At 52.3% G+C, this 13,991-nt stretch overlaps 1 protein-coding gene across 1 annotated transcript in view; it reads right to left on the bottom strand.

The window, feature by feature from the left end:
• Window positions 1-204: 204 nt before the first annotated feature.
• The window catches only part of Nos1 (nitric oxide synthase 1), an 81,096-nt gene continuing 67,309 nt past the window's right edge, over window positions 205-13,991 (bottom strand). Inside the window, exons 22-29 of the mRNA XM_051176528.1 lie at window positions 13,206-13,375; window positions 9,101-9,311; window positions 8,417-8,504; window positions 6,312-6,433; window positions 4,797-4,945; window positions 3,826-4,020; window positions 1,447-1,565; window positions 205-307 (exon numbers count right to left, since the gene is read on the bottom strand). Coding sequence (XP_051032485.1) covers window positions 292-307; window positions 1,447-1,565; window positions 3,826-4,020; window positions 4,797-4,945; window positions 6,312-6,433; window positions 8,417-8,504; window positions 9,101-9,311; window positions 13,206-13,375 — 1,070 coding nt within the window. The 3' untranslated portion in view covers window positions 205-291. The remainder of the gene's footprint in view (window positions 308-1,446; window positions 1,566-3,825; window positions 4,021-4,796; window positions 4,946-6,311; window positions 6,434-8,416; window positions 8,505-9,100; window positions 9,312-13,205; window positions 13,376-13,991) is intronic.

The following is a 13,991-nucleotide window of genomic DNA, read 5'->3' as shown; positions in this document are numbered from 1 at the left end:
TGGCAGCAAGCGCGTAGGGGGGGGGGTGCAGTTTTGTAAACCCGCTGCAGGGTACAAGGGCGACGCCCTACAGCTCTGAAGAGGGAGGGAGGGTACCCAGGGTGGGGGGTGAGGGAGCCCGGTGGGGAAGGACGGACCAGGACACAGCAACAGGACAAAGGCGGGGTGGGCTCACATGGGGTCCCGTGGGGAAGGTTCAGCCGCGTGTGTCCTCGCTTAGTCAACCTGCGGCCGCCCTGGCTTGGGCACTTGGGGCGGCCGCCCCGCCATCCCATGGGCAGGAGGATCCAGTTAGGAGCTGAAAACCCTGTGGAATAAGAGAGGGAGGGTGTTAGTGCTCGGAAGGAAGCCGTGCTGCTTAGCTTCCGGCAGGTGACCCGGGGTGTGACATGGGTGCACTTGTGATCCTGCACTTGGGAGACAGAGGCAGGGGAGCAAGTCCAGACTAGCCAGCACTACGCAGACTGTCTCAAAAAAGCAACCCCCCCAAACAAACAATAAACAGGCCAGAAAGGGCTGGGAGAGGCCTCCGCAGGGGTTAAAAAGTACTTGTTGCTGTCCCAGAGAATCCCGCTGTGTCCCGGGCACCTATGCGTGGCAATTCACACTAGCCTCTAACTCCAGGCCCAACCAACAGCTACCTTCTGGCCTCTTCTGGCACCTGACACACAGGCAGGAGTGTGTACACACACACACACACACACACACACACACACACACACACACGCAACAGTGGTGTAAGCTGGCTGGACAGAGAGTGTTTGGAGACCGCAGAGCTGCCTGAAGGAGAGACAGTGGAGAGACTCTGGAGACAGAGCCATTCTGACTGGGAAAGAGATGGCGGGTCCTCAGGGTTGAGGGGAAGGGATAAGGAGGGCTTTAGCATCTTACTACCCCCCCCCACCACCCCGGAGAGGCAAGGGTTAAATAGTGAACCTCCATCCCACTCTCATGATGCTTAGGCTGTTTCCAGGAACTTCTAGAGGCTGAGTGAAATTGTCAAGGTACTATCTGTTTTAGTCTGCATCCATGAGATTGCCCCCAGTGACTTCTGGGGCGGGGGTGGGGTGAGCAGCATCAAGTGTTGCAGTAGTTGGTCGGTGGAGAGTGCCCACTAGGGGGCACTCTAGACAGGAGTTGGTATCCAGAGCAGGAATATGAGAACACTCTGGATCCCTGGCATCCCCAGAGGGCTCACTAATCCCCCTAATGTTTGAATGCTAGACTCAGCAGGGCTGGTATCACCTTGGAATGCGTGCCTCTTTCTTTTGTTTCATTGAGAGGAGGAGGTCTCCATGTGTAGCTCAAGCGGGCCTCACGTGGACAACCGTTTGCCCTGGTAGCAGCAGGATTGAAGCCATGCGTTTTGGTCTGAGGACCCCCACCATGGGAAAATCAGGCAGCCCCCAGCTGCAGCCCCTCTCCCCGGGGCCAGAGAGGACTCACTCATCCGTGTCTTTTTTGCTCTCTTCAATGAAGGCAATGGACTCAGATCTAAGGCGGTTGGTCACTTCATATGTTCGCAGGGTGACTCCAAAGATGTCCTCATGGTAGCGATTGTCATCCTGTGGACAGAAACAGCCAGGGGGTGGATCAAATGGTAGGTAAGGTGTTGGAGAGGGACAGCCAGAGTGACACATGGAATAGCATATACCCAGACAGGACAAGGCTGAGCCACAGGTCCTGGGTTATCTTTGGTGTCTAAGGCTGTGTGTGAGCAGTTCTCTGTCGTTTTGTGCCTTTTGAGGCTGGGTGGCAAAGAATCTATGGGGTGAGCATTTGGGAAAAGGGTGGCTGCCTTGAGGACTCTAAGCATAGAAGAAGCAACGTGGCCTGAAGGAAGCCTCAAATTCTTTGGCTCCTCCTTCCGACTCTCCTCTGAAAGTTCAGGTCCCAGCAAGGCTGGATTAAGTGTGAAATTCTCTAGGTCACTGGCATCAGCAGATAGGAGAGGAAAATCACAGTAGCTCTGGGGGAGATAGCTAAGTGGTACAGTGCTTCCCTGGCATGCTCCAGCAGGGCCCTAGCAGGAAGAAAGCAGGGGTGGGGGGGGCAGAAGTGAGGGAGGGCTGGACAGTTAGGAAGAAGTCCTTTTTTTAAAAAATCAATTTTATTTTATGTGCATTGGAGTGAAGGTGCCAGATCCCCTGGAACTGGAGTCACAGGCACTTGTGAGCTGTCATGTGGGTGCTGGGAACTGAACCCAAGTTCTCTGGAAGAGCAGCCAGTGCTCTTAACCACTGAACTATCTCTCCAGCCCCAAGAAGAAAAGTCTTCAAGAGTGGCATCTTTGTGATTAGGAGGAGAGATTGATCCCAATGCTGATGAGGGCAGTGGCTAGGAGCTTGACTTGGCTAGCAGGGTCTGTGGTGTACTCAGGTCCAACACCCTGCATCCAACGCGGAGTGGTTCATTTCCAGTGGGGGAGTTTCTCTGCCCTGATCTGCAAACTCCCTGGGGAGCTATGCAAGTATTCCCAGGGAACTGTGTCAAAGACGCCAAGGGAGCCATAGCATCCCTTCTACCTAGTATCCTCCTCCCCCCTCCCTGTGTATGTTTACCCATGTGGGTACAAATGTGTACGTGCACACACGAAGTCTGGAGGATGGCACTGGGTGTTTCTCGATCTCTCTCCACTTTATGGACCGAGGCAGTGTCTCCCATGTGAACCTAGAGCTCACCGATCCATCTAGTCTCATAGCCAGCTTGCTCTGGAAGTCCCCCAGCTCTGCCTTCTGTGTGTGCTGGGGCCACAGGCAGGCTGCCATGCCCATTTGGCAGTTACACAAGTGCTGGGATTCGAACCCAGGTCTTAAAGCTTGTTTGTCACACACTTTACTTGCTGAGCCATATCCACAGCTCCTGGCCAATTTCTCACAGAAATCTCTTTCCCCTTGCTGGGGTTTAGAACGAAGTTTAGGAGAAGAGCTTCTGAAAGGATGTTTGGTTGCTGCTTGGGGTCAGTAAGATGGCTCAGCAGGTAAAGGTACCTTTCACAAAGCCTGTCATCTAGGACCCAGGGGACAGAAGGAAAGACACTCTGAAAGACATCCTCTGACTTCCACATGTGTCCCATGACATGCTCTGCTGCTCCCCCTGCCCACGCCCCCAACTCCCCGGCAAAACAAAACTTGATTGTTTCATTTAAGAAAGCAGTGGTGGATGGGACCACCTCAGGGATTCAATTTCCACTTGCAGGGTAGTGGCCATGCAGTTGGGGCTCTCTGCTGGGGAAACTGTCATAGCCCGTAACCCAGCCTTTGAATGCACGAAGATCAGGCCCCTTTAGGGGCTGGAGAGATGATGGCTCAGTGGTTAAGAACACTAGCTGGTCTCCCAGATGTCCTTAGTTCAATTCCAAGCAACCACATGATGGCTCACAACCACCTGTAATGAGGTAAATCTTAGGAAAAGGCCTTCCTTTAGGGCAGTCATACACCACTGGAGGCGTACAGTTTAGAGATCAAGTGTATGGGCCTCCGGTTTCCACCTGAACCCTTTGGATGAGCTTTTTCGTGGCATGCCAACCGTGCACACCTGCACAGGGCCGAGGGGCAGCCTGGCTTGGGGGTCAGGAATCATTGCGTTGGGATGGCATCTGTATAACTACCCACGGGGTCCCCCTCTTGTCTTGTTCAGATATAGAGCTTAAAACCATACTGACGGTGTGTGTGTGTGTGTGTTCCTGCGTGCCTGGCTGTTCATCTCCTCTCAGTGGTGGCTAGGTACAACTCCGGTTGCAAGAACAAAGAGAGCTCTCTGAATTACGGACACAGATTGGGTGAGAGGGAAACTCCTGGACCCCGCTTTCCAGCTGTCACTCACCCTCAGCCTGCTGATGAACACACCAGCATCTTCCTCTGAGAGCTTCCCCTGTTGGGTCATTATGCGCTGGATGGCTTTGAGGACATCGGCGGCCATGGTGACGTCCCCACAGACGTAAACGTGGCCTCCTTGCTCCTTCAGGGCACGGTACACAGGCTCGGCCAGTTGCTCCTGCAGCACATCCTGTACGTATTTCTGCGGAAGAGGATGATGAGAGGGGTCGCTGTGAGAGGCTTTTGTGCCCCAGCTCCAAAGGAAGCAGAGTGTGACGTGGGGGCTCGTGGGTGAGGGGATGTTTTGTGAGGTGACCGCAGGGGAATGGGACAAGGGACCAGAAAGAGTTCAACAGGGGACCAAAACACTGTGAGTGAGTGAGTGAGCTGATTCCTTGGGCAGCTCAAGCTGGTCTGCCGAGGACCCTCTGGGGAGCTGGGGGAGTGCTCCCTAAGTCACCTCCAGGAAAACCACCCCCCATGTATAGTCAACTTGATAGAACCTCGACTCTCCTGGGAGACAAACCGTTGGGTGTGTCTGTGAGGGCATCTCTAGACTGGGTTAATGAGGGTGGGCGCACCGACCCTAAAAATGGGTAGCACTATTCCATAGGCTGGGTTCTAGGCTGAATAAAAAAAGGAGCAGGCAAGCCGAGCATTGGTGTTCACCCCTCTCTGCTCTCAGACCCCAGATGCCAATGTCACCGTGTGGTTCAGGCTCCTACCGAGATGACCTCCTCGCCACGACAGACTGTAGACTGTATTCCCTAACGGTGAGCTCATGCGAAACCTCCCTTATTTAAGTTGCTTCTGTCACGGCTGGCACACAAGTGACTAAGACACCAAGGGCCTCGGACCCATCCAGGCCTTCTGACTGAGCCCCGCTTCCTGGGTGGGGTGAATGTGTGCGTGTGTGTTGGCATGCACAAGCACACTCATGCATGCACCCTGAGTGTGGCCCGGTATGGGTCAGGTTACCTTTGGCCTGTCAGGTTCCCGGGAATAGGCAGTATACAGCTCTCTGAAGACACCCTTGTTCTTGGCCTGCAGGGTCTCCTCTCTGTAGATGTGATCTATCTTGGATTGTCGACACCCGAAGACCAGGACCATAGGGCAGGGATTCATTCCTGGGGACCAGGAATATCCCGCATCACAGATGGCTTTGACGCCCAAGTAGGTGGTGGTGGAGCTACAGGGACTGGGTGCCAGGACCTCAGGTGTGACATGCAGAGGCAAGCTCACACACGCTGGGCAGGTGGTTAAACACACAGGTGCACCCACACATTCCCACCCATGCACACAGAGGAGCACAGCCCGTGGGGAACAGGGGACATTCCTTTCCTGGACTCACTCCATCCACACGCCCATCCCTGACTCCTTAGCAGCCTGCTATTGGAAAATTCTGGGTCCAGACTGGAGCCATGTGAAAATGGAAGCTCAAGTCATCTCTCAGGATGCGTGGGAAAGGGTAATTCCTGCGTCCCCTGGGGTATGGAAACTGGTAGATGGCCCAGTTCTTTATGTAAAATAGCACAGCATTTTCTAGAACCCCTACATGTCTTCCTTGGTACCTTCCATTACCTCTCTACTTACAACAATCGATGCAATGTAAACTCTTTAAAATTATTGTTATGTTACACTGTTTAAGGGGAAAGTCTATAGATGTTCAATACAGACTCTGTAATTTTCTTCAATTGTCTGATGGGCAGTTGGGCAAACAGCTTTAGGAGCCAGTGTGTGGGCCGGCGGTAAGAGCACCAGGCACCTCCTAGGATCACTGTCCTGTCTGAAACACAGCTCTGTATGGAGCCTTCCAGGCTTCCTCCCTCCTTCCCTCCCTCCCTCCCTCCCTCCCTCCCTCCCTCCCTCCCTCCCTCCCTCCCTCTTTCCTTCCAGGCTTCCAGCTTTCCTTCCTTCCTTCCTTCCTTCCTTCCTTCCTTCCTTCCTTCCTTCCTTCCTTCCTTCCTTCCTTCCTTCCTTCCACTTAATCCTTCTTGGCTGGGAACTATGTAGATCAGGCTGGCCTGAAACTCACAGAGATCCATCTGCTCCGAGTCCTCGGGTTAAAGGCAATGCTAACACAGCCCGTCTAGGTTTTAAATTTGTATTTGTATTGCCCTTCTGTCTTATACTGCTGGACCCCTTGTCTGATGAGTCTGCACTGGGGATCCTTTCTCTCTTTCTTCCGAACCTGAACTTCACCTCACCCAGCAAGGCGCGCTCTTGTGTCACACCCACAAGCCCATCTGACAAGGGTGCCTGCCCATCCTTGGTGGCATATTTAGGACCAACTCTTAAGCCAAAGAAATGCCCTTTGATGATGAGACTTCTGGCCCGGGGACAGGCCGGGGATGGGGTGGACTGTTCAGACTGCACCTGTGGTCACATCAGCACGGCACCCCACCTCTCCCCTTCCCAGGCAATGAGGTGGATGGAGCAGGGGCCTCCATCTTCCTCTGGGTCAGAGGTCAGTGGCTCCTGGACCCTATGTACCTTTGTGTTGGATGTCAAACTGTCGCTGTTGCCAGAAGCTTCGGAAGGGTGCAATGCCGGTGCCTGGGCCAACCAGGATGCAAGGAACCTGGGGGTTTCGAGGCAGGTGGAAGCTAGGGGCGCTGGACAGAACAGACAGAAGGTTCACTGTGAGCTACTCCATGCTGGAGCTCATGGTAGCCCAGGCAGCCATCTTAGAGAGACTTGCGGTTCCCTAGTGGGACCACGGGCCCCCTTAGCATGAGAAGTCACAGATAAGAGCGATTTAGAAGCTAGAAGCAAGTTTGCAGGAGTCTGGCTCTCTTCCCATTCCCCACTACTTCTTGTCAGGCTAAGTTCCATGGGCAATAAGTCTGGGCTAACCTGGACGTGCTCTGTGTTCTGGTTTTGGGAATGGGGACCCCTTTGTTGGGAATTACTGTATACATTGTGGGAGTTGAAGTGCCATCCTGAGCTCCTACCAACTTGACATCAGGAGTAACTCTGGAGTCATGACAATAAAAAATGTCTTTGGACATCATCAGATGTCCCCAGGATGGTAGCAAGAGGGATAAAATCACCCTGGGTTGAATTTTAAGTTTAAACAAATTTCAACTGTGTGAGAGTGTGTGTGTGTGTGTGTGTGTGTGTGTGTGTGAGTGTGTGTGTGTGTATGCATATATGTATATGTACGTATGTTTGTGTATATATGTGGAGGAGATCAGAGGTCAACATCTTTCTATCATTTTTCACTTTGTTCTCCCCCCCTACTTTTAATTTGTTTGGATTTTTGGGATAGGGTTTCTTTGTGTAACAACCCCAGCTGTCCTGGAACTCACTCTGTAGACCAGGCTGGCCTCAAATTCAGAGATCCACCTGCCTCTGTCTCCCTGGGTGCTGGGATTAAAGGTGTGCATCACCACCTGCATCACCACCACCACCACCACCACCACCACCCAGCCTCTATTTTATATTTTGATCCAGGTTTTTCCACGGAACCTGGAGCTCCCTGACTCAGTGGCTAGCTGCCACTAAGCTCTGTGAACCCAGCTGTCTCTGCCTCCCCAAGCCAAGACTGGGATGGCAGACATGAGTTACCCTGCCTGGCTTTTCAGTGGGTACTGGGGATCCGGGTTCAGATCCTTACACCCGTGAAACAGGCACTTTACCTACCGAGCCATTGCCCCAGGCCCTGACTTCAGCTTCCTGTCCCACCCTTGAGGACCAGCCTTCAGTCATCCATCAGTTCCTTACTCAGGGGTGGCAGACACCAGTGTGAAAAGGCGCCACCTGGGGATGGTGGCTGTGTGACCGCCCAGGCTGAGTGGTCAGGCTGCGCTCAGGACTCCTGTTTCAAGACCAACCCTGTGAGACTCTGATGAGGACAGTGGGTGGTCCATGCCACCAACATTCTGCCCTCCACAGGGGACAAGAGTGGTGGCCAAGCCAGTCCTATAGCACAGAGTCCACTGAGGAAGCAGCTGTGTATGTCATGAGGGGCCCCGCTCAGGACCCTCTTTCAAATGGGGAAATCTCCTATCGATGCGGGTGTTTAGTGCTTCCCAATCTCCGGGGAACTAGAGTGAAAACCAGAAAGAAAAAAAAAATAAATAAACGAGGCGCCATTGGGACGGCTCAGCGGGTCAAACACTTGCCGTTTGAGCCTGGGGATCTGAGTTCGATCCCTGGAACCCAGGTAAAAGTGGGAGGGGAGAACTGACTCGGTGAGGTTGTGCTGTGACCTCCATGTGTGTGCTGACACTCACATAACACACACACACACAGGTAAATAAAGAGAGAGAGGAAAAATCAGCTCCGTGTGTCTTTCATCCTCAGGGACATCTGATGATGTCTGAGGACATTGCAGGCTGTTACATCTTCAAGGGTAGGATGCCCACTGGTCTGTAAAGCTCATGAAAGCTAAGACCACCTTTTCTCAGTCTTCTGTAAGTATTTACTACCCAGATACCAGCTGGCTGTGCGTCCCTTCATCCTGTCTCCCTAGCAACTCAAACTGATGTAGGACATTGGTGCCACCCCTGCTTCACCTGCTGTCTATCTAGAGCGCTTCATTTGCTCCACAGTCCAATGCAGGGCATCAACACCCCTCCCCATCTGCCACTCACCCTCTCACGAAGCAGGGGACTACATCATCAGCCTGTATCCGGTTGAGCCAGGAGGAGCACACGCCGTGGTGGATTGGTCCTTCCCCATCTAACAGAACGAGCAGGTGGGCCATCTTATCATGTCATGCACGGACTCACTTTTCCAGTCCCAGCCCTAACCCGCATCCCCAGTGAAGGATCTCCCAGCTCAATGCCAAGTGTCCTTGCCTCTGAGGGGGAGGAGGAGCTAGCACACTCAGAGTGAGCTGATTGGCCCGTGCACAGGTTCTGGATGCTAATACTTAGCCCCTGCCCAACTGAGGGCCTGGGTCAAGGTGCTCTGAATGACCTGTTCATCCGGGTCTCCGAGCTTCAAGGCACTGTGCACTTCAGTGCCTTCATCACAAGGGAAAAATATCACAGCGGTGCTTATGTTCCTTAGCCTCAGTCAGGCCTGCACGCTGCTGCTGTGAGCGCTGCCCGGCAGGGTGGACAGGGCGAGGGGAAGCCTAGGTGCCGCCCTCCAACACACACTATGCCTATTTCTGACCATACTCAGGGTTAGCTCAGCTGTAGGAACACACTCCACTCCCTGGGCTTGGCTGGCTGTGTGTGTCCTGTAAGAATTTGGGATCTGATCCACAGGCAGTTCAGGGAAAGGCAGATGCAAGGATCTGCCAGCTAGCCCTTTTCCTGCACGCGCACCTCGGGTGTGGTAGGAGACAATGGCCACGGTGAGGTGCACCTCATCCGGGTACATGTCCGGCGAGGAGCTGATGGAATAGTAACGAGGCTGCAGCAGGGACAGCTGGGTGAGGAGCAGCGTGGCTGGCATCTGGATGGACGGGAACTCCTCCAGCACCTCCACCATAGTGGGGTTCTTGCCCCATTTCCACTCTTCGTATTCCTGAAGCCCCTGTGGCAACAAGAGAGGACAGAGAGGGGCTTCAGTCCGGGTCCCCCACGTTTCTGGTGGGGCCTATGGTTTTGGTTCAAGTGTGAACGGCCCCCCATACCCACGCGTTTCAACACTCGGGTCTTGGTTGGTAGCAGCGCTGTTTCGCGTAGTTGTAGAATCTTTAGAAGGTGGAGCCTAGCTGGAGGAAGTGAGTCATTGGGGGCGGGCCTTCAGGTTTTACAGCCCGCCCCCAATGACTCACTTTACTCTCGGGGGAGGGGGGTCCTGACTGCAGACACAATGGGACCAGCTTCCCCATGCGACTGTGGATATACCCTCCCTGTCATGATGGCTGCACCCTGTGACCTTTCTTGCCTTAAGTTGTCTATTTGTGTGCAGCTGGTCACAGTGGTGGCCACGGCTACTCCGAAATACCCAAGGCCGGTTAATTGGTTCAGTAGAAATCTACCCCTCACATCCTGGAGGTTCGAGGTTGGGCACCAGCACGTTTGGTGTCCGGGTATAATCTGCTTTGTAGATCCTGGTGGCGTCAGCGACATGTCCTCACCACATGGCGTAAGGGGAAGCAGATTTCCTGACTTTTTATAAAAATATCTATCTGGGCTACGAAGGAAGGATTCCTGACCCAATTGTCTTGCAAAAGCCCCTCCCTCCCTTCCTTCCTGCCTTCCTGCCTTCCTGCCTTCCTTCCTTCCTTCCTTCCTGCCTTCCTGCCTTCCTTCCTTCCTGCCTTCCTTCCTTCCTTCCCTCTCTCCTTCCTTTCTTTTCCTTTCCTTTCTGTCTTTCCCTCCCTCCTCTCTCTGTAGTACCAGTCCTTGTGACTGAATTCAGAGCCTTGCATACATTACTGTTACTTCCAGCCATCAAGCTGCACCCCAGCTGCTCCTACCTCTTAATGTCATCCCCTGCTAAGTGACACACCAACTCTAACTGAGGGAGCTTAATTTTGCTGAGAGAACTCTAGGGGCTATAAACACTCACTCCACAGCAGTGGTTTATCATCATCCCATTTCATGGATGCGGCTACAGAAACACAGAGTCCTGGTGAGCTAGGACTAGGCTTTGTATCTGAGCTGGGGAAGGCAACCTTTAGCCAGTACACCGATCCCTGACCACCACGTTTGTGTGGCCCATGAGCTAAGAATAGCTTTTACATTTTAAAATATTTACTTGAAATATTTATGTGCTTGTGTGTCTGTCTGCATGTATGTGTGCACGCACATGTGTGTGTGTGTGTGTGTCTGCGTGGATATGTGAGTGCTTGCAGAGGCCAGAAGAGGGCATCAGATCCCCTGGGGCTGGAGTTACAGACAGTCATGAGTCACCTGCTGTAGCTGCTGGGAACTAAATCAGTCTGTGTGAGAACAGCAAGTTCTTTAACTGCTGCGTCTCTCCAGCCCCGAGAACAGTGTTTTCAAAGCTATCTATTTCTGACGCTGAACCTCACTGGCCTCCAGCTGCTGGAGCCTGCATTACTCACTTCTTCCTGCTGGTTGGAATCCCTGACAAGAAGCAACCTAAGGGAAGGCGGATTTGTTTTGGTTTACAATTCAAGGAGATGCAGCCAATCATGGTGAGCGAGTCTGCAGGAACGGAGGTGGTGGTCACTGCACTGCACACATGCATGCAACAGGAATGAAACAGAATGAACAGGGATGTAGAGCTGGGCTATACGACCTCAAGGCTCACCCCTAACCACTCACTTCTAGGGAGGCACTGTCTGTTAACAGTTCCATGGCCTTTCCCTCTCTCTCTCTCTCTCTCTCTCTCTCTCTCTCGTTTTGTTTTTCAAGACAGGGTTTCTCTGTATTGCTTTGAAGCCTGTCCTGGAACTCGCTTGGTAGATCAGGCTGTCCTCAAACTCATAGAGATCCACCTGCTTCTGCCTCCCGAGTGCTGGGATTAACGGTGTGTGCCACCAATGCCAGACAGAAGTTCCACTGCCTTTTCAAACAGTGCCACCAAAAAGGAGCCTGTGGGGTCACTGTCCAAAGATTTGTTTTCAGTACTTTAAATTATATACTGTGTGTGTGTGTGTGTGTGTGTGTGTGTGTGTGTGTGTGTGCACTTGAGTGCAGGTACCACAGAGTCTGGCAGCCCAAAGCCCCTGGAACTGGAGTTACCAGATAACTGAGCTGCCTGATGTGGGTACTGGGAACCAAATCTGGGTCCTCTGGGAGAGCGGCAAGTTCTCTGCATATCTGAACAAATTCCCCAGCCCCAAGTTTCACAGTCTAAAACATCAGAGACCCCATGACCAAGAGCTGTGCATGGATTCCTGCAGGATGTTCAAGCTGATGACAGATGTCAAGGTGACCCCTTCTAGGGAACCAGGACTTGGGTTCTAGGAGCCGGCAAGTCCCGTGGACATTTTCCAGAAACACTGCAAATGGGATCTTCCATCCCACCTCACTCCTTTTCTTCTCGGTGGCCAACTTTGTTTTGCGCTCTGACCATTCCCTCCTGGACCCCTCTACCTCCCTGCTCATTCTCTCTCTCACAGGCATTTCTGACAAAACCAACAAAATTCCACTCGCTTGTCTTGGAGACTCTGTGCTTTCTGGAAGAAACAGACTTTATATGAAGTTCCCTCTCAAAGAATACGATGCAGAATGTTCCCTCGTCATACTCACCCCCGTCACCATTAGTCACAAGTTTTCAGTCCAGATTATACATATTGTAAAAGTTATAAAATGCTGCTAAGGATGCGAAGTGACGGCCACCCATCCTACCGTGGCCATCTGTCGCCAGCCCCCCACTTCAGAGTCCTCACTGCCTTCTGGTGTTTATTTTCACATTTCTTGATAATGTGCACTAGCTAATGAGACTCTCCCTTGCTACTCACCACCCAGTTCCCCCTTCCTGGATAGCAAAAGAAATGACCTCTGCTGGGGGCTTGCTTCCTTGGAAGGAGACACCTCCTTCCTGAAAACACTGGGTTGGGTGGTTCTCCCAAGTAGGTAGGTGTCTTTATTTAAATTATATCAGCTTTTACATTTCAGATTTATTTTATGTGTCTGAATGTTTCTCCTGAGTGTGTGTGTGTGTATGTGAATGTGTGTGTGTGAGTCAGTGTATGTGAGTGTGTGTGTACACATACATGTGGAGTTCTCAGGGCGACTTTCAGGGGTAGGTTATCCTTCCACCAAGTGTGCCCGGGGGCTGAACTGAACTCGGGTGGTCTGCAGGCGCCTTTACACACTGAGGCATATAGCCAACCGCGATTTTTCCTTTTGACAATGTCTCGTGCATTCCGGGCTGACACTGAATTCTATGTGGTTGAAGATGACCTTGGACTTCGGGTCCCCCTGCCTCCGTGTCCTAACTACTGAGATAAGGGCATGCACTACCAAGTCCGGTTTCTAGGGTACTCGGGGGTTAAACCGGGGCTTCCTGTGTGATAGGCAAGCTCTCTACCCATGGAGCCACACCCCCAGCCTTAGGTACCCTATTGAGCAAGGCCAGACAGCAGCTTGAGTTGGCACCTTCATAGTGTCCAGGCAACCATAGTAAAGTTTGGTTTCATCTCATCACCAGAACTCTCTTTTCTAGCAGTCTTTTTTGTAGCAATTCTGGACCAGGAACCAAACCCCTGTCTGTAAACCCGCTGTGAGGATCACTGCTACTTTTTCTTCCATGCATGGGTTAAGGTGATGCTGCCAAGATCTCAAACTCACAAGGGAAACTGCTAAGTTATCATAGCAATGCCTACTGAGTTTCAGGAGGGGTCACTATTGATTTATCAGGCCTTAGAGCCCTGGAGTCAGAAGGGAGGAGTCAATATGGCGGCCATATGCAAATTAGGACACGCCCTTGCTCTCGACTGCCACCTGCTGTGAACAGTTGGGAGAGCATATTCACTGCAGGCACTGCAGGGCCCCCAGGACCCACCTTGCTGAGGACCAGCAGCCGCTGCTTCTCCTTCTCACTGGTGGCCAGGGAGGCGAACTGTTGCAGCTGCAGGGGTGTGGGCGGCGTGGTGATGTCTAGGTAGTACTTGAAGGCCTGGAAGATGGTGCAGGGTGGGAGGCGAGATTCATCCTTCCAGTTACTGATGACACCTGGGGAGGTACACCGGGAACAAGGCTCGGGTCATGTAAAGCTCACCACTCATCAAGCCAGGTGCGGAAAAGGAAGCACAGAGACGTTAAAGAGTCTGTCAAGGGCTACACAGCTTTCAGGTGTGAAGGCAGGCATACTTGCTCTAGCTACGCTGTACCCCTGGCTCTCCATGTCCATGGCTTCTGCATTCAGTGCATTTGGCAGAGGAATGAAAGCAATGGAGGGAGGTAGAGAGGGGGAGAGGGAAACAGGGAGAGAGGGAGAGAGAAACATCTGTATTGAAGAGTACACACTCTCTTCTTCGTTATCCCTAAACGCTATAGCTTACCGATTTTTTATGTAGAGTTTACATTACACGGTAAGCCATCCAGTGAGGGTTTAAAGTATGAAGGAGGGTGCTCATAAGTGGTATGTAAATATGACAATGTGCATAGGTTTTATGTAAACACAACACCTTTTCTACAAGAGACTTGGGCATGCATGGATTCTGGTATCTTCTAGGGGTCCTGTAACCCTTCCTCCATGGTGGGAGGGCTATTCTGCCTCTGTGTACCTCCCAAACACGATCCCCCACCTCATTGTGAATTCAAGACAGGGTGGAAATTCTGGTTTAAC

The sequence above is a fragment of the Phodopus roborovskii genome, unplaced genomic scaffold (assembly GCF_943737965.1).
Source record: "Phodopus roborovskii unplaced genomic scaffold, PHOROB, whole genome shotgun sequence".
In the NCBI taxonomy this organism is placed as follows: Eukaryota; Metazoa; Chordata; class Mammalia; order Rodentia; family Cricetidae; genus Phodopus; species Phodopus roborovskii.
Note: the sequence above shows the minus strand (reverse complement) of the source record. Positions and strands in the feature narration are given on the sequence as shown.